The 20,901-nt window shown below is 40.0% G+C and overlaps 1 protein-coding gene across 1 annotated transcript in view; it reads right to left on the bottom strand.

Moving 5' to 3' along the window:
* Positions 1-20,901, bottom strand: part of FRYL (FRY-like) — a 176,602-nt gene that overhangs the window by 67,769 nt on the left and 87,932 nt on the right. The window contains exons 30-37 of the mRNA XM_006872668.1: positions 19,604-19,772; positions 14,256-14,515; positions 13,502-13,642; positions 7,846-8,014; positions 4,607-4,691; positions 3,874-3,986; positions 2,750-2,900; positions 1,963-2,066 (exon numbers count right to left, since the gene is read on the bottom strand). Coding sequence (XP_006872730.1) covers positions 1,963-2,066; positions 2,750-2,900; positions 3,874-3,986; positions 4,607-4,691; positions 7,846-8,014; positions 13,502-13,642; positions 14,256-14,515; positions 19,604-19,772 — 1,192 coding nt within the window. The remainder of the gene's footprint in view (positions 1-1,962; positions 2,067-2,749; positions 2,901-3,873; positions 3,987-4,606; positions 4,692-7,845; positions 8,015-13,501; positions 13,643-14,255; positions 14,516-19,603; positions 19,773-20,901) is intronic.

Below are 20,901 nucleotides of genomic sequence, written 5' to 3'. Positions count from 1 at the left end.
TGTGCTGTGGAGACGGTGACTGCTGTGAGGATTGGTGGTGGTTGTGTGCTGTGGAGATGGTTCCAACTCACAGTGGCCCTGCATAGGGTTTCTGAAGCTGTAAACCTTTATGGGAACAGAACATTAAATCTTTCTCCCATGGAGCGACTGGTAGATTCAAACTGCTGACTTTGTGGTTAGCAACCCAACTCATAACTCACTATGCTACCAGGGCTCCTTGTTAGAAAGACTCGAGCTAGGAAAATCCTAATGAATTCCGTTTTATGGTCGTGGTGGTGGTTGCGTGTTGTCGAGTTGGTTCTGACTTAATAGGGACTCAGTAGAAGGTGTCCGAGGCTGTAAACTTATATGGGAGCAGTAAGTTGCATCTCTGTCCCACAGAGAAGCTGGTGGATTTGAACTGCTACTGCTGACCTTGCAGTTAGCAACCCAATGCAGAACTCACTATGTTACCAGGGCTCCTTGCAATAAACATCAGAGCTAAGGAAACCCCAATGAGTTGTTTTGTGAGAGGGCTTCACAATGTTCATGGAACAAGTAAATGAAAAGATGTTTCCACAAACTTTGTGAAGCCTACCCTACCCTGTAAGAAATAAGATGAGTCGGATCCGTCACAATGGTAACCAATTTATTGTGCTATAATATGAGGAGAATCCAGAAAAGTTTTCAATGTAGATCTCCTAGAAATTATAACTTACTCAATAGTAAATTTAAATGAAGAAAACAGGTAGGAATTTGAGGCGGGGGGTAGGGGAACCTAGTGGAGAAAAGATATTCAGTCACTATTTGATTAGCTAAGGAATGAAGCAATGCACATGTGGTAAGTGTGCATATCAGGAAAGAAGCTGGTTGTCTTTTGACTTGCCTGCCTCAGGAAGCCAATCCTACAAGCATCAAAGTTACTACAGATGGTATAAATCCCATGAGGAATTCAGTTCTTCTGTAAACAACGTGGAGTATGATGACAGCACTCACAACACTGCCCGTTCCACTCATTTTAAAAGTTTATATCCCAAAGGTAGAGATTTAATTTTACTCTTGCTGTAGGTGCAGATTTACTCTTGGTAATGTGTCTATGTGTTGGGGTGTGTGTGGTGGGGGAGCCCATAGGGTATAGACTTGTTTACAGCTAAAAGAGAGGCATGGAATAACTCCCTGCTAGATCAGGAGTGAACTGGTATGGAGCTGTAGGATCAGCATGGACTTTGAACCACAAGGTTAGCAGTTCAAATGCACCAGCTGCTCCTGGGAAGCCCTATACCGGCTCGCTATGAATTGGAACAGACTGGACAGTACTTAATAACAACAACAACAGATCAGGAGTAAGGAGCCCTGGTGGCACAATGGATAAGTGCTTGGTTGTTAACTGAAAGGCTGGCAGTTCAAACCCACCCAGTGGCTCCATGGGAGAAAGACCCGGCGATCTGCTTTCACAAAGATTGTTGTTTTGTTAAGTGCCAGCGAGTCAGTTCTGACTTATGGAGACCCTGGATAGGATTTCTGTGGAGTGATTGATGATTTTGAACCATCGACCTTGTGATTCCAACCAACCTTGAGGTCCAGTGCTTACCCTACAGTGCCATAAAGATTAGAGCAAGAAAACCCTATGGGCTTGTGAGGATTTGAAACTACCTCAACGGCTCTCACCAACTAGACCAGGAAATAAAATATGAATATATTTCGAAGCATGTGAAAATTTTCTTAAAAACAAACAAACACCCAAATAAAAAAAGAGCCACTGCTACTGGGTCGGTTCTGACTTGTAGTGACACTACATAGGGGTTCTGAGGTTGTCAATTTTTATGGTATCAAAAATCCTCATCTTTCTCCCATGGAGCTATTGGGCTCAGTAATCCAGTGCTTATCCCACAGCTCCACCAGGGCTCCGTTCTTAAAAGTATACTTCCTTTAAATATTATCTAAAAAAATAAACTACAGAGCTAAGAAACAAATATTTATTACCTATAAAAATTGCATGAAGAAGAAGATGGAGGTAGCTTCCCCATTCCACCTTCACACTATGATCGATGATCAGATCAGTCAAAAGAATCACGGCGATATTACACCTATGACAAATAAGAGTTATTACTGATGTTTTACTAGGCCAGAGCAAACCTAGAGAAAAGTTCGTGCAAATTATTTGAAGACTTCAACATTGTATTTTGCAGAAAAAGACAACTCATCAAGAAAAGAAGAGGAAGAAATACAGCTGAAGATGCCGTTAAGTTGTAAGTGATAGTTTTAGGGGGAAAACAAACTTATCTGATAAGGGCTCCTCAAAGTCAAGGACCCTACTTTTTTCATCTTTTGACCTTAATACCTAGCACACTGCTTGCCACATAGTAGGGGTTTGACACGTTTGGTGCCTTAATACATTTTGAAAGAATGCAGTGATTGTTCTGTTGTGATTTTGCTACATATAATTCAGTTAAACTCAAAATAATAGTGCTGAGTAGAATAAAATACTATTTTCAGGTGTAGTAACTGGGTCCCAGAAAGGTCAAGTAACTATGCCAGACACCCAGAAAATGCAGCAGCAGAAGACTTAGATTTAATAACATTAATTGTATACAGGTAGAATTCATTTAGTTTTTAGAGTTCTTAAACTCAACACACATTGATGTAATGTGTTGTAGTGTCTCAAGAAAGAAGACTGTGTTGCTTCTATGTTGTCAGATAGCATAAAGAAAGCTGAAAGTGTTAAGCAGCAATTTGGTTCATATGAAGTAGGAATGACGCTGTAGTCCACCTGTGAAGAGGTAATCCAGGTGATGACGTTTCAGGCAAGTAATCCACCAGCGGTGACCAGCAGCCTCCAGCTGGTGGGAAGGGTAGTGGCTCTCCTTGATTATGCTCCATCACTTTCAGTCGCCAATTAGAATAAAGTGGCATTGAATCACCTATCAAAATAAAATGATCTCATTTTCTACACCATCTATTTTCTGCCAATAAACGCAAGCGCTAGTAAGACATCAACTATTTATAGCAATGGAAAGTGATAAAAAGAATTTCCCATTATACTAACATTATGTTTCCTACGAAGACCTGGGCACCAATCTTATTAAATAAAGCAAATCAGAGAGAAAAGGAGATACTGATTCAGTCCCATCCTTGACTATCAAAAGCAAAACTACATTAGCACTTCAATATGATTCCATAATTGATGCCCAAGCCATGAGACCATATTATAGGTGAAACTGCCATGTAAGCTATTCACATCTAAGTTGCCTGAGATGGGATCCACAAAAACCCATCTTAGAAGGAAATCCACTCTACTACAGTGGGACTGCAGGGTGAAAAAAAAAAAAAAATCTGGAAATGTGAGTTCTGTGTGACATGGGTAAGTCACTTAACCTCTCTGGACCTCAGTTGTCATGTGCAAAATGAGGAGATGGGACCACACTGTCTATGGGTCCTTCCCTCATCTGAAAGCCTGTGTCTATTCTACAGTGAGACTCAGGTAGAAACCATTCACTTTGTAATGACAAAGGAAAACTTCTTCAATAAAATGTGAAACTATGGAGAAGGGTCAAGCCTGCTCATAAAACCAGCCGATTACCAGTGTTTGTCCTATCACATTTCTTGGAAACCAATTCTTAATGTTCTTTTTGATTCATTTAGAGGGAACCTGTGCCTTAAAAAACAAAAAAAAAACCCCACGCTTATGCTACTTCTTAAAATGAAGACATTTCAGACTATGTTGGAACTCCATTAGTGGCAGTTAAACTCTATTTTAAGGCAATTTATTGAAGGGAAATCATTTTCTTAACAGCAACACACAATTAATGCAATCAGCATAATTCTCATTATAGTTATAAATGGTATTAACAAAATTCTTGCCATTAGTCATAAAAAGCACTTGGAATTGATTACTTTTTTCTTCTTCATAGGATCCTCCAGAGCTGCTACTGTATCGAGATTCTAGTCTGTGATGTTGACGATTTATATGAGTGTTTAGTCCACTGTAGATGTCTAGGTGCACATAGCTAGGGAAACGAATAATTACTGAGTGAGTCACAGTTCATGGTAAAATGCTACTTGTAAACTGATGTTTCGCTTTCTATGTTTAAAAAAGTGACACAGAAGCATTAACACAAACTCACTATGATATGAATTAATTTCTACCTTAAAACTTAAAAACCCGAAGCATATAATTTGGTGAATATAAAACTGATGATCTATTCTGTAAATATTCAATTCACCAGAAAAAGTTTAAAAAGAGATAGGACAAAAACAAAACATAAAAACTTAAGCTTTCAAGTCATCTTAAGTAGTTATGGTAATACTATTCTGATCAAATAAATCTATTTTATGTAAAGCATGCCGAGAAAACATCCATTTATTAAAGTCTGAAAATGTAGGCACTACAAAGGATGATGGCCCAGATGTTATCTATTTACCCATTAGAGCATTAAGAAAATCTAATAACGCTTAATGTCATAACAGTTGACATGAAAACTACTTCCAATATGAAAAGGTATGTCTCCACTAGAATTTTAACCCACAAAAAGCTAAGACCCAATGTAGAAATCACTATCATTTATTCTGATGACAATCAGCATCTCTCAAAAGGAAAAGGTGATGAAGAAGCAGAGAAATACTTCACCTTTCTTCAATAGTCTCCTTTATGGGCTTATTCTCAGGATTGCCATCCATGGGAGCTACCATTGTATTGCTACTGGAAGTAGTACCTATAAAACAGCATGCATTTAAAATCCTGGGATACCTCAGTAAGAACAAAAGATTTCAAGTAATAGACGTCAAAACTCCACTAAATTGAGAAGACGGTGACTTTGGTTCTGACTCATAGCAACCTGGGTTCCAAGGAGCAGCTGGTGAGTTTGAACTGCCAACTTTGCAGTTCAAACTGATGTTGCAGTCCAGAACATTAACCACCTGTATTCACAATGACCAAGAGAAAGAAAAAGGAAGCAACAGCAACAAAATTTTGGATCCTGGAAAATAAATGAGCTAGTAGTTAACTCTTAAAAAAATGTTGGCACCTAAGCTGCTTAAAGGGGAAAGCCAAGAAGCTTGCCAAGCTATATGAGGACGCTTCAAAGAGTTGGTAGAAAAATGAAATGAAAAGATAATGGAATTTTCCTACAAACTTTTTGAATACCCTCATATTGTTGAAAGTCCAAGAGGCTCAGCAATTAGTGGCATCCAGTACCCCCTGGACATTAGAAGTGGGAGGAGGTGATAATGCTAAAAACAGGATTGGTTGAAAATCTATTTCAGAAGCAGCTGCTTTCCCAGACCTACCTCCCTGCTCCCTGTAGCAGAGTGGCTAGCTGTCTCTCCACCCAAAAGAAGTCTTTCAGATTTCTGAATTAGGATGGAGGGAGTATCTGACAATGAAGGGTAAGTAAAAATGGACATACTAAATCTGAGACTCCACCCCTACTTCTCCTGCAGCCTTCTTAGCCAACTGGTTTCCAGTGGCTTGAAGACTGCATATATATGATGAATTATATGTACACCACACACACATATACCCCTACATTCTCTACACTAGGTAGATAATTAATAATTTTCTGATTAGACCAAAGGAAGAGACCTACAGAACTGGCATCAGTGAGATCATTCTACAATAAAGGACAGAATCGAGAAGCTCCATATGTTGTTGTTGAGTGTCGTTGCGTCGGTTCTGACTCATAGTAACCCTGTACAGAGTTTCTGAGGAGCAGTTGGTGAGTTAGAACCATAGAACTTGCAGCTCAAACCAACCTTGTGGTCTAGTGCATTACCCTGCAGTGCCACACAGGTTTCCAAGTTCCATACAGACTTAGAATAGTCAAGCAACTTTTTAATACTCAGCTCTTCATGAAAATATAGATACAGAATTGTTTGGCTTTTGAGCAAAGTTTTACTAAGACAAATCAAAACAGAGTTAATTTAGAGAAAATGGAGATTTTTCCTGAGAGAAAGAACTTGCTAACTTTATTAGATATAGAAGGCAATCTAACCATGAAAGACAAATAGGATGCTGCTAGTAATTCTAGATTTTTAAAAAAGAAAAAGTTTGTAAGATCAAAAGCATTCTAAAAAAAAAAAGCATTCTAGCCAAAATGAAAAATCCAATAGAAAATTTATTAGAAATTCCCTACAAAGAGAGAGAGAGAGTATGGGTGTGGGGTGTGGGGGGTGAGATACAAAATATCCTTATAAGAACATTTCTAGAAAGAGAAGCAAGAGATACAGAAAATACTGAGATATAATTTAAAAGATGTCTAATTATACCAATAACATCATTGTTGTTAAGTGCCGTTGAGTCGGTTCTGACCCATAGCGACCCTGTATAGGGTTTCCGAGGAGCAGCTGGTGAGCTTGAACCGCCGACCTTGCAGTTCAAACGGCTTTGCAGCCTGGCACATTAATCCACAGTGCCACACCAGGACTCCTAATACATCATTAGCATGTCTGAAACATTTAATATAAACTGAGACACAGAATTTCATAAGAATTTCACCTATTAGAGTCTAGATACAGCAGTAAAACCTGCCAGAAGCAGTGAAGATGGGAACCTGTCTGAGAAGGAAAACCCAAATCTATTCTACTAATAGAGAGTGCAAGCTGCACCCAGTCCCAAGTATAAAACTTGTGAGACCCAGAAAACCAAGGCAATTCTGTAGTTTCAGCTCTTGCAGGCTTCACTGGGTTCTGACTTTCAGTGGAAGTGATTCCCTCAAGGGTTGAGTTTCTTCAACTGAAGGAATTACATTTACATGAAGAAAAAAAAAAAAAAAAAATATATATATATATATATATGCACACATAAGCACATACATTTACATGACTAGATGCTGTGTCTATAATATGTATTCAAACAATTATAATGCAAACTTACACAATAATTTCCATAAGTAAACATTTTCTAAATTCAATATACTAATTTATATTATTTAACAAATGCATTTGTTTTATAAATCAGTTGCTTTCATGCATGTTAGAATAGAACCATGCTCACAGGGATTTCGATGGTTGATCTCTCGGGAATTAGATCACCAGTTGTTTCTCCTGAGGTGTCTCTGAGTGGATTGGAACCTCTAACCTGACAGTTATAGCAGTCAAGTGTGTTAACCATTTGCACTTTGCAGGGTCTCCTTTGTTCTCTAAGAACCCCAAACCAAAGCTACTGCTGTTGGGTTGATTGTGACTCACAGCAGCTCCACAGGACCGGGTACAATTGCTCCACAGGGTTTTTGAGGCTACAATCTTCACTCTCCCATGGAGAAGCTGATGGATTCAAACCTGCAACCTTTCAATTAGCATCCCAATGAGCCACCGGGACTATTTGGTCAATAGGGATGTTGTTGTTAAGTGCGATTAAGTCGGTTCCAACCCATAATGGCCCTGTATAGGGTTTTCTAGGAGTGGTGGTGAGCTTGAATTACTGACTTTGCAGTCCAGTGCATTAACCCACAGCGTCACACCAGGTCTCCTCTATAGGGATATGCAAACCTATATTTCATTATCTGCATAAGAATGTAAATATATTTCCCTCTAAAGTCCTGGTGTGGCACGCAGGATAAACACTAGACTGTTAACCGCAAGGTGGAGATTGAAATCCACAGGCTGCTCCTCAGAAACCCTATCCAGGGTCGCCATGAGTCAGAATCCACTTAACAACAACAACAAAAACAACAACACACATATAGTACTAAGAACACTTACACTGTCAAATCTCTTTACTCACTTTATGAAAATTCCTGTCAAATTAATTACTACACACGACTCAGGTTTGCTTTTTCTTCTTAATGATCTCTAAATATACAAATGCTTGCTTAAATGGCCAATTCTGTACAGCCTATCTTGTGATCACGGTTGAAAACGACATCTCACCTGAGGTGACAGAAGGGATTTTATAGCTGGAAGTGATGTGGTAGTACGGGGGGTTATCCATGTGAGTAACGCCGGAACTGACAGGATCTGTCAGCTGTAGTTCACTCACCAGCTCTTCCAGCAACTGCATTGTTTTATCTCGACCTAAATAGACAATAACCTTCTTCACCTGGGGTAAAAGAAGTCGTTCAGAAAAGAAAAAGCAGACATTTTACCTCATACATTCGGCTTGAGACACATTTTATCAGCGTTCAGTTCAATCTTAAATAGTGGAGGAAATAAGCAGCATAATCTAAATCTAGAGAGAGATTTAGTTTTATAAATATTGTCTTCTCTCCAAAACTCAAAGGTTATCATCTCACTGGGGTAAACTTAGTATACCGCTTAGCAACTTTCCTTTACAAATGTGCTGTTCTATAAGACAGTGTTTAGAGTAGCAATTAAGAGCAAGGAACGAAAACTAAACAACCAGGGTTAAAATGAGGATGTACCACTCATCAGCTTCATGAGGTGGCAGATGAGTTTTCTCATCTGCAAAGTAGGGATAATAATAACACTTACTCCACAGAATTGGGATTCATAAAGAACTTTAAATATTCCTAGTACGTACAGCATTTGTTAAGAGGGTGAAGAACCATTTTGTATTGTGCACATGTTTTAGCAATCATGCATCTATCAATGAAATACTAACTGGTCAGCCTCTCTCTTTCCCTCCACTTTAATCCATAGTATTCAAAGCAGAGATTAGAAATATAGGCATCATTAACTGGAACTTGTTAGAAATGCAGATTCTTAGGTGCCACCCCCACCTACACAACCAGAATCAGAACAAAATCCACAAGGGATTCATAAACAATGCTGTAGATGACATCCAATCAAATCTTCATTACATCAGCCCAAACACCTTTATCATGGTCCCCCACTGATAACTGATCCTCTCCACCCCATCTCTTCATTTATCAACCTGCTCTAACATTTGCTAACAAATTCTCTGTTTTAGGTTCAGTATCCTCTGAGGATACCACCTGCATCCCTGCCTTTGTGCCTCTGCTCTCTCTGTCTGACTGTAGTGAACTCCGAGAGACATTCCCAAGCATACTGTCTTCAAGCCCCACCCCACCCCAACACTTCTCCCTTCCCTTGAAGCTGTCACTGCCATTTCATAAACAATCCTAGTTCTAATGATAGCTGGGTGACTTTGAAGAGATTACTTTTCTCTCCACCCTGCTTTCTTCTTCTGCAAAACTGCAGTGATTTTATCAAACTCAGGAGGTTTATTCTGAGAATTAAGTGAAATAATGCAGATGACATGCATGCACCACATCTGTACATTGTAAGATTATAACAGCACTTCCAATAGAAAACCAAACCCACTGTGATCAACTCAATGCCAAAGATCCTATGTAGGTTCTCCAAGACTGTAAATCTTTAAGGAAGCAGAACGCCTCATATGGCTTCCTCAGAGTGGCTGGTGGACTTGAACTGCTGACCATGAGGTTAAGAGTCCAGTGCTTATTCCACAGTGCCGTCAGGGGTCCTTATAATGAGTCCTTGCTGTTGTTGTTGTTGTTAAGTGCTGTCGAATCGGTTCCGACTCACAGCCACCCTGTATAGAATTTCCAAGGAGAAGCTGGTGAGTTTGAATTGCCAAGCTTGCAGTTCAAACTGACCTTATGGGCTAGTACTTCATCCCCCAGTGCCACTCAAGTGCTTCTCGGTGTTGTTGTTTGGTGCCATCAAGTTGGTACCGACTCATAGCGACCTTATGCACAACAGAACGAAACACTGCCCAGTCCTGGGCTCACCTCACAATTGTTGCCACGCTTGAGCTTATTAATGCTGCTACATTGCCAATCTATGTCGTTGGGGGTCTTCCTCTTTTTCTCTGATTCTCCACTTTACCAAACATGATGTCCTTCTCCAAACACTGGTCCCTCCTGACAATATGGCCAAAGTATGAGAGATGAAGTCTGGCCTCCTGGCCTCCAAGGAGCACTCTGGCTGCACTTCTTCCAACACAGATCTGTTTGTTCTTTTGGCAGCCCATGTTACTTTCAATATTCTCCTCCAACACCATAACTCAAAAGCACCTATTCTTCTATGTCCAGCTTTCGCATGCATACGAGGTTATTGAAAATACTACGGCTTGGGTCAGGTGCACCTTAGTCCTTAAGCTGACATTTTGCTCTCAACACTTAAAAAAGGTCATGTGCAGCAGATTTGCCTAATGCAATATGTCATTCCATTTCTTTACTGCTGTTTCCATGAGTGCTGATGGTTGTTGATCAAGAATGAAGTCCTTGACAACTTCAATCTTTTCTCTGTTGATAAGAATGTTGTTTATTGGTACAGTGGTGAGAATTTTTGTTTTCTTTACATTAAGATGCAATCCATATTGAAGGCTGTGCTCTTTGATCTTCATCAGTAAATATTTTAAGTCCTCTTCACTTAGAGCAAGCAAGGTTGTATCATCTGCATATTGCAGGTTGTTAATGAGTCTTCCTCCAATTTTGATGCCACATTTTTCTTCATATAACCCAGTTTCCAGGATTATTTGCTCAGATACAGGTTGAATAAGCACAGTGAAAGAAGACAACCCTGTCGCATACCTTTCTGAATTTTAAACTATTAAGTGTTCCCATGTTCTGTTTGAATAACTGTCTCTTGGTCCATGTACACATTCCTCATGAGCACAATTAAATGTTCTGGAATACTCATACTTCACAATGTTGTCCATAGCTTGTCATGGTCTACACAATCGAAAGCCTGTGCATAGTCAATAAAGCATAGGTAAACATCTTCCTGTTTTTTTCTGCTGTCAGGCAAGATCCATTGGACATCAGCAATGATATCCCTCTTGTTCCACAGCCTCTTCTAAATCTGTCTTGAACCTCTGGAAGTTCTCTGTCAATGTATGCTTGCAGCCGTTTCTGTATTACCTTTAGTAAAACTTTACTCGAATGGGATATCAAAGAAATTGTCCAATAATCTCCACATTCCTTTGCGTCCCCTCTCTTTGGAATGGGCACAAATACGGATCTCTTTCAATCAGTTGGCCAGATAGTTATCTTCCAAATTTCTTGGCAGAGGTAAGTGAGTGCCTCCTGTGCCGCCTCACTTTCTCTGAAAGATTTCAATTTTTTTTCCCATCAATTCCTGGTGCCTTGTTCTTTGTCAATTCCTTCAATGCACTTTGGACTTCTTCCTTCAGTATCATTGGCTCTTGATCATAAGCTACCTCTTGAAATGGTTGAACATCAACCATTTCCTTTTGGTAAAGTGACTCTGTGTATTTGTTCCATCTTCTTTTGATGTTTTCTGCATCATTCAATAATTTGCCCAGAGAATCCTTCAATAACGATTTTTTTATTCAGTTCCCCCAGCTTGAGAAGTGCTGAGCGTGTTCTTCCATTTTGGTTTTCTGACTTCAGATCTTTATACATTTCATTGTAAGACTTTGTCTTCTCGAGCTGACCTTTGAAATGTTCTATTTAGCTCCTGTACCTCCTCATTTCTTCCATTTGCTTTAGCACCTCTACACTGGAGAACAAGTTTCAGTGTCTCTTCTGACATCCATTTTGACCTTTTCCTTCTTTCTTAAGTCTTCTTAATGACTTTTTGATATCTTCCTGTATGATGTTCTTGACGTCATCCCTCAACTCTTCTGGTCTTTGGTCTTTAAGCACCCATAAGTGCTTAAGCAGTGGTAATTAAGAAGTAGTAAGAATGGCTGTTATTATTATTACTGCTTTAAAAATAAATGGCATTGAATTCCTGTTAACTATACTCTGAATTTCATCTTGTTCTTCTGGAATTATAAACTCATGCCTGTTTCCAGCCCCAATTCACTCACTCATTTATTCAATTAACCGGCACCTTTCTACGAGTATGTGTCAGGCACTATTCTAGGCACTACGGATATTACCTACTCCTTACTTACTCGACATTACCAAACTACCTTCTTATCCAACATTTCACATTTACAACAGTGGAAACTCTCACATCTGACCATTTTGCACATTAGTGGTGTAAGTCTAGCAGCAATGAAGGCCCAGGCATGAGGCAAGAATAACGTTGGCTCAGATAGTTAAGGTTACACGTCCAGCTGCCAGGGCCATGATTGTCAGTGGTTTGGCAGCTGTGTCATGATAAAAGCTGGCAGTTATGTAATGATGTAGTTATCTTCCATTTTCACATTAACACCAGTTTTTGCATAGCAACTTGATCTTTGGCATCTAAAGCCACGTGAGGAGTGGGTGTAAAGCAATAAGCCAAACGGCAAACCTCTCTGTTTTCAAGGAGCTCACGGTTTACGAGGATGACAAATATTAATGAGACGAATCTATATGGTGTATAACGTAAGATGAGAAGTGCTAGGAAGGCAGATGAAGCAGAGAAAAGGAAAGGAGTGCACAGGAGGAATAGAGGGGTGTGTGTGTGTGTGTGTGTGTGTGTGTGTGTGTGTGTAATCAGAAGTTTTCCAGAGGGTAACCAGCAAAGGTCTCCGTGAGAAAATAACAAGGACTTGAAAGAGGTACAAGAGGTGAGCTATGTGGCCACCTGTCAAAAAAGAGCGAGGGGCAGAGTAAAGACTCCAATATGGGAATGCTGAGTGCAAGAGTGGAGCAGCAAGCGGGGCAGCTGAAGGGCAGAATACACGAGCAAGTGTGGGCAAAGAGGTCACGTGAAGCGTGTCGCTGGCTCAGAGCACGCATCCACCTTTCTCTAAATGCTTCTCAAACAACACTGGTCCTGTGACACACTTGAGGACAACTGTATACAGATCAAGTTAGCTGGGATACACTGGATAAAGCAAAGTTAAAGCTATTTGTCTACAGTCAAATCTGCAGGAACATTTAGAATTTGTCTGTGACACATACTTTTAGGGGATACTACATGGTGTGGCGCTGTGAGTTAACGCACTGGACTGCAAAGTCGGACTGAAAGGCAAGGTTGACAGTTTAAGCTCACCAGCCTTTCCTTGGAAACCTTACACAGGGTCGCTATGGGTTGGAACCGATTCAAAGGCACTTAACAACAACACACACATTCACGCCTGATGATTTTTACTGGTCTCTAAGAAAGATGTGTTGTCTTCTCTCCAGAAGACAAAAACAGTCACTTCTTCATTCTATATCTCTCACCATGCATCCCTTGCTTCCAGAATATTTGGGGCATCATCCTATAGGCAGTGAGCTCTCTTTTCATCCTACTCTAATATCCCAATGCCAGCGTGTGCCTATCAAAAAAGACAAATGCTCTCTATTTTGAGGTCTTAGTTATAGTATCACTGTTAGGAGTGGCAACTCCAATCGTCTGAGACAGCTAGGTTACGCTAGGCTCTTTCACTTACCTGCCATTTTCCTCTGCTGTCCTACCACAGCTGTATACATATAAATGAGACGTAGATACAAAGAATCACATCTGTTCTCACCCATTAGACTGTAATATCCAACACCTAGTATATCACCTACCATGTAGGAATGATAATGTTTATGGAATGAATGAGTGAATTCATGTGTGTGTTTCCTGACTCTATCTCATTCTGGCCCTTGAGTTGCCCTAGCTGGTTTATTGCTGCCTATACTTGTTACAAGACATCTGGCCAATGTATTTTGTTAATAAACAAAAAGGTTACATGAACATGAATACATACGTAAGGCAAGAGGCTTGGTTCACTATTCACTCCACAAATGCTGATCAAAAAGTGCAAAATTATTTTCAGGTTTTTGGGCCAGCCATCTGCGAGTGTGGTCCACACATTCTCCACCTCCGACCAGGCCAGCTCATCCCCGTACTAGATGGACACACAACAGACATCTTAGTCATCATGGCCTGCTTACAACCAAACTTGTTTGCTGAGCATATTCTCAGCAGCAGCAACAACGAATAAACTTCAACAGCAACAAAAACTAGTCACCCCTGGAAATACCAGAAGCGAAAATTTGTACAGACCATTGTAATCTTCTCCACACATAAGAAAAATCATTTTGTTTTCAAGAAATCTACACTTTAAGTCTCAGGAATCACACATGGGCTTAGTAATACAACAAAAGAGCATTTTATAGCTAGTGAAAAGTTTCTAAAGAAAGGAATGATGGCTTTTTTTTTTTTTTTTTTTGATTATCACTGGCTTATCAAATCTCTTCACCTATTTTTAGCCACATGAACTATAATACTAAGTGCTAGCAACTGCCATAATTCTCTGCTGTTGTTGGGTGATCTCAAGTTGATTCCAAATGACAGTCACCCAATGTCACAGAGTAGGATTGCCTCATAGGGTTTCCCAGATTGTAACCTTTTGGGGAGCAGCCCACCAGGTTTTTCTCCCACAGAACTGCGGGATGAGTGTGAATTGCCAGTCTTCCAGTTAGAAGTGGAGAACTTAATTCTATGTAAACATATTTTACCTTTGCTGTCATGTACATCAGATTGTTTAAAACCATTGCAGTGGCCTGTGGTGAGCCCCAGCCTTCTCCTCGTAACCAGCGCCTGCTTGTCACCATAAGCTCTCGGTCTTTTAATGAATCATCTTCATCTTCGTCATACCGTCGTCCTGTGGGCAAAGGTTTCAAATCCACCAACTCGATGTTGTTCATCCATGGTAGCAAATAGTGTAGCATCACCTGCCGCCCAGCTGGATGAGCTGTCTGAATCCTCTGGCTTATCTCTGGAATGAAGAACAAGCCAAAAGAAGGAAGTGCAGGTGATGGTTTCTGTTGCTTTCTCATTAGTAATTAAGTCGACATTTCTTTCTTAAAGACTATGGAGCCAGATTTTATTGATTACACTTAAATATTATAAGTACAGCTTTTCCTTTCACTCACTCTAACCTCAAAAACACCACGATGAAAATTAACAATGAAAATCACATGCTTAATCTGTATATACAATATTTTGGGTGGATAAAATATATAAACGCAACAATTCATTCATTTAAACTGACCCATGAGGATTCAAACATTATGATTTTACGCTGGGGAAACTCCTATGGTATGCCAGTAACTTTTACATCCATCTCAATTAGTGCTCATGACAAACGTGAGCAGTAGACAGAGTCAAACTAACTTACCCGAGGTCAGACAGACAGACATATGCACACCTATGCGCACTGCGGCATTATTCACAATAGCAAAAAGATGGAAACAAACTGAGTGCCCATCAATGGATGAATGGATCAATGGATAAACAAATAGTGGGACACACAAACACAATGGAATACTACACAATTATAAAGAATGAAGAGTCTGAGAAATATCTTAAAACATGGATGAATCTGGAGGACATTATGCTGAATGAAATAAACCTATCACAAAACAGACCAATATTGTAACTACTATTAAAAGTCAAGGGTATAGAATCCCCACTGAATAGTTTTCCTCATGGCTAGACGGGTCTGGTGAAAGGAGATGAGGATAGGATTAATTTGATTCTAGAGTGAGTAATTGTTATCATGACTAACTGCGATTACCACAATTGTAAAGGTAGAAGTTGTGTAACAAAAAATGGGGAGTAGTAAATATTACAGTCCAGAAACAGAAGATCCCAAGACCATCGAGGGAGAAGAGCATGAGTGGAATGCGGGACCCTATCCAGAGAAGCAGTGACACCAGAGATGGAGGCAGAAGTGATGGCATGGAGAGATAAAACAGCTGAGAACTCTAGACTCACGGAAAGAGAAACATTGTGTGCTGGTGGCCAAGAGGCTGAATTACAGAATGTGTCCTTTGGTTGTTTAAATGATTATATATGCTTGGGAAGGTGTTTTTTCCCCCAGTACACTTAAAAAAAAGGGGGGGGGGAGGGTTCTTGATAAAAGAAACAATCAATGATGGTTTGGGGGAGAGGAGGAAATCACACATGCACTGGAGTAGACACTGCGGACATGGGTGACAGGGAAGGCAATATATAACTGGAGGGAGATTGACAGAAGAAAGATGGGGGTGGTGGGAGAAAGGGAGGAATGCAGTGGTTGGAGTGAATAGAGGTAAATGCTGTTAACTCTTGGTTGGTGCCTGGAAGGGACTGCAACCTTGTAATGAAGCAAAGTATATGATTTGTTGAATGTGAAACTGCTGATCTGCTCTGTAAACCTTCACTGAATTCACAAGTTAAAACAAACAAACAAAAAAGTTAAGAATAGGTATACGCACAGAAAGCAACATTCTTTAATGGTTACCAGGGACAGAAAAGTAAAGGGAGGTGGATCAGTTTCTAAATCGTTGTTGTTGTTAAGTTGGGGTAAGGTCTGCAGCTGTAGCAGTTGGTATCCTGGCCAAGTCTATGTACCCTGAGACATGTTCTGTGCACTGTTTGGGGGCAGTCACTACACTTTGCGTTGATGACAATTATAGTCATCTTTTACTTTTTAAATTTAATTTCACTGCTGCTGTGAATATACACAGCAAAACCTACACCAATTCACCCTGCATGTACAGTACAGTGATGCTGATTACATTCTTTGAGTTAGACCACCACTGTCACTCTCAGTTTCTGAGATGGTCCTCCCTTTTCTTTCCCTATTAACAGAAACTCACTGCAGCTTTAGGTTCCTACCTAATCTTTTGAGTTGCTGCCAATTTAATCTCATACTAGACAGTTCTTTAAAGGGCACGGTGCTCAAGGCAGACATTTTTAAGTTAGATGACTGGTCTATTGTTTGGTTTTAAGAAGACTTCTGGGGACATTTCTGGTTTGTTTTAAAGATTATCTTAGGACAACTGGGCAATAGTTTCAGGGATTCATTTGGCTCTTTTGGCTCCAGAAAGTCTGGAGTCCGTGAGAATCTGAAATTCTGTTCTGCAATTCCCCACTTTTGATCTGGATCTTTCTATACATTGAATTCCTTTAGGAGGGGGTGTGTAGACTGTGGAGTTGGGGAAGGAAAAGGAACCAGCAAGCTTGAAGAAGACTAATATAGGAGGATACAACTTTCTGATTTCAAAACATACTATAAAGCTGCAGTAATTAAAACAGCCCAGTTGTTGTTGTTGCTAAGTGTCATTGAGTAGGTTTGAACTCGCAGCAACCCTATACAGAGTTTCCAAGGAACAGCTGGTAAAGTAACAGATAAACAGACCAACAGAATAGAATTAATAGCCCACAAATAAATCCATTTGCCGATAGTCAATCCAATGGGAAAGGCAGAGTATCTTCAATAAAAGGTGTTGGGAAAACTGGATTTCCACATATAGAAGGATGAATCAGAATCGAAGTCTCACATAGTATACAAAACCAACTTAATATGGATCAAACACTTAAATGTGAAAACGAAAATCAGAAAACTCTTAGAAGAAAATGTAGGGGCAGACCTGTGAGACCTACTTTTTAATGATGGGCTAACAGATAAAGACAACCGAAGCAGGAGCAGCAACAGACAGCATAGATAAATGGGACCTTGTGAAAAAGAGAAGCATGCTTTGTATCAATACAAACCAAACAGATAATCTACTTTAAGAGCTGAATATGAGGAGAACTTGTTTATTGATTTTTTTGCTGTTTTTTTTTGTTTTGTCTTCCACTCAGGCCAAGTCAATTAGGAATGGAAAACAAATGTTTTTGCTGCTAAAAGTAGGCATTGTGGAAAGATGCCCAATGAAGCTCATGGCACTACACCTTGAGCCCAAATGAAAGGAAGGAACCACAACAGAACTGTATAATTCCCTATGTGCCATACCTAGTACTTAGCATGGAACAAGATCTTATTGCATGTAGCAAGCTGAGCTATTGTATGTTATAATTTAAATGTTTCTGTTAAAGGGTAAGGCCCAGTGGGTGGACAGTTGTACCATATGAACCCTAAAGATTCCTCTCAATCTGAGTCCTGGGAGACACACATTAATATAACATGCTGTCCATCATATAGCCCAGATGTTCTAGAATCCCCTGTCAAAAAGCTCCTTGTTGACCCCAAGGAAAGGAAGATGGACCAAAAGCAATGTGGTATACTAGCAATGCCGTTGTTAAGTACTGTCGAGTCAGATCCGGCTCACAGTCCCCCTGAATAGGGTTTCCAAGGAGCAGCTGGTGAATTTGAACCGCTAACCTGGCAGTTCCAACTGACCCTGCAGTCCAGTGCATTATTCCACAGTGCCACACAGGGAGCAATGGGTTGTTGGTTGGCTAGTTGTTCAGTCACGTGTCATGGAGTCGGTTCTGACTCACAATGACCCTGTATATGGTTTCTGAGGCTGTAAATCTTTATGGGAGCAGAAAACCTCATCTTTCTCCTGTGGAATACCTGGTAGTTTCGAACCACTGACCCTGAAGTTAGCAGCCCAATGCATAACCACTATGCTACCAGAGCTCCTTTTACTTAATAAAACCAAGACTTTTCCTTATGATTAGAGGCGAAAAAAACTGTCAAGAAACAGGAATTACAAATGGATTCCCTGAAGAGAGAGGAGCGCCTGGGTGGTGTCAAAGGTTAACACTCTCAGCTGTTAAGTGAAAGGCTGGAGGTTCAAGTCCACGCAGAGGCTCTTTAGAAGAAAGGCCTCATGGTCTCTGAAAACCCTCTCGAGCACAGTTCTACACTGACAGGCTTGGGGTCACCATGAGTCTTAGCTAACCCAATAGCAACCAGTTTTCCCCTCTGACGACAAGCAGCAGCAGGTGATCCAGGGTCTGATTGTTTTCTCTTGCTCTTCTTTTAATCCCCTTTTAAATTTTACTTTCAAAGGTGAGCCAATACACTTAAAAAAAAAAAAAAAAAACCCAAAAAATGCAAAACTGAAAGATCCAGAAGTTCTTTGTCTAGGAAAGAAAGATTTTTAAAATTTGCATGTGAAGGACTCCCTTCCCCCATTTTTACTTCTATTGTTGGGGGGGGAGGGGGAAGAAGACTGGGGAGGAATGGAATAGAGACCAGACAGCAAAGTGTAGGGCCCTGTGAAGACTGTATTAATAAGAAATTGAAATACGAATAGAGAGCACTATCGTTGTTAAGTGCTTTTGAGTTTGTTCTGACTCCTAGTGACCCTGAGGTTTCCGAGGAGCGGCTGGTGGGCTTGAACTGCCTACCTCGCAATAAGCAAGTTCAGTACTTATTCTACAGTGCCACACCAGAGATCACTGTTAAGAGACATGTGTTTGTTTTTGTTTTTTTGTATTGAAAAAATCTGTATTTACAATTAGCCAGCTGGACTCAGTTTAGACGATCCCAATTTTGTTGGCAACATCTGAAGCATCATAGTCAGGAGCCAGTGGAACATCTGCCTTCTTTTCTCTATCAGGCCTGATGAAGGTGTTAACTTTGTCTATGTCAGTGTCTTAGAGCTTCTTCACAGCCGGTTTGATCTGGTGCTTGTTGGCCTTGACATCCAAAATGAACACAAGTGTGTTGTTATTTTCAATCTTTCTCATGGCTCACTCAGTAGTCAGAGAGAACTTGATGATGGCATAGTGGTCAAGCTTGTTTCTCCTGAGGGCACTCTTCTGAGGGATATTTGGGCTGCCTCCAGAGCCTCAGAGTCTTGGGAAGCTGGAAGGTGGGTGACGTGCGGATCTTCTTGATTTTGTGGCTGTGGACGCCTTTCAGCACTGCCTTCTTGGTCGTCAAGGCCTTTGCTTCGGTTTCAGCTTTGGGAGGGGCAGGGGGCTTCCATCTTCACTTTCGATGCCATCTTTGTAAAATGGGTCAGACATGTTTTGTTTTGATTCAACCTCACATTTAATTTTTTAAACATGCCTAAAAGGATTTTCTTAAAAAGAAATGATGGCTAAAAACAAAAACCACTAACCAATGAAATGATCATACCTGAGAATATGGCGAGTGTTAGCTCCGGATATGCCCTTGCTAGCTCCTCTGACAACTGGTAGTATGAAACCGAGTACAGATGCGGCAGAGGGGACAGCTGGCTGAGCACTCCATCAGTTCTCTGAACCTCCAACTTGTGAGCATAGCGGAACATCTTTGGTTCCAGAATCTACAGGAATGTAATCCCACCAAGGATAGTTAGGCTTCTACGATCCTCCAAATTCATACAAAAATTAAATGTGATTAAAAAAAAAAACACATACAAAAAAAAACTGCTAGCAAGAAATACTAAATATAAATGGCTGAATATTTATATGCATAATGTTAGTAGACATTTAAATAACTTTAAAAATGATGTGGCTATATAAATGTAAAGTATTTCAGGTATTCATTTCTAACTCCTGGTCAATGTTTGCACAAGACTATTTAAAAAGGATTTTCATTTCTTGTGTTTTGATGCCAATGTTTCAAGTTAGTAGCAATGTCTGAAAATAACTCTACTAACTTACTGTATAATAAAATTGAAAGAGATTTACCACTTTACCAGCTCAAAAATGAGACTATATAAAAAATGTGTAGCTGGAGGGGGAAAAAATTCAAATAGATGTTGGTTAGTCACAGGTCAAATATGAAACATGAACTAAAAGTCCTTTGGAATTATAATTTGTAAAGAGCTAAAAAAGAAACCATTGAAATTTCTACTTAATTAAGGAAGGTATTAATTCCTAAGATGGTCTTACAAGTGTCAGCACTACTGTAAACCCTTTGCAAAAATCAGCCATCTTCTTGAATCCTATCATCCTATCTTGGTTAAGAACAAAGAATCTCAACCTGCTGTTATACTGTATACTAATTAAATAGCTTTCAAAGTTACTTTGCTTACTTTAATAAAGTTACACAAGGATATCATAAAAGACACATTTTTCACTTGGCTCTCAAAAAAAATTTTGACTCACATTACTCTTACCTGCTACATAGAAATTGTTGTTGTTGTTGTTAAGTGCCATTGAGTCAGTGCCGACCCATAGTGACCCTGTATAGGGTTTCTGAGGAGCCGCTGCTGAGCTTGAACTGCTGACCTTGCAGTTCAAATGGTTTTGCAATCTGGCGCATTAACCCACAGTGCCACACCAGGACTCCATAGTTACATAGGACCAAATCATGCAGCTTTTATAAGTATCTTCTTAGATGCACTTAAGTGCATATGTTGTTTGAGTGTGCAGGGCTGACATATATAATAACCTTTCTACAACACACTTCTGAGTGATTTGTATGACTTAAAGATCTAAATGACCCAT

Source organism: Chrysochloris asiatica, unplaced genomic scaffold (genome assembly GCF_000296735.1).
Source record: "Chrysochloris asiatica unplaced genomic scaffold, ChrAsi1.0 scaffold00209, whole genome shotgun sequence".
Classification (NCBI taxonomy): Eukaryota; Metazoa; Chordata; class Mammalia; order Afrosoricida; family Chrysochloridae; genus Chrysochloris; species Chrysochloris asiatica.
Note: the sequence above shows the minus strand (reverse complement) of the source record. Positions and strands in the feature narration are given on the sequence as shown.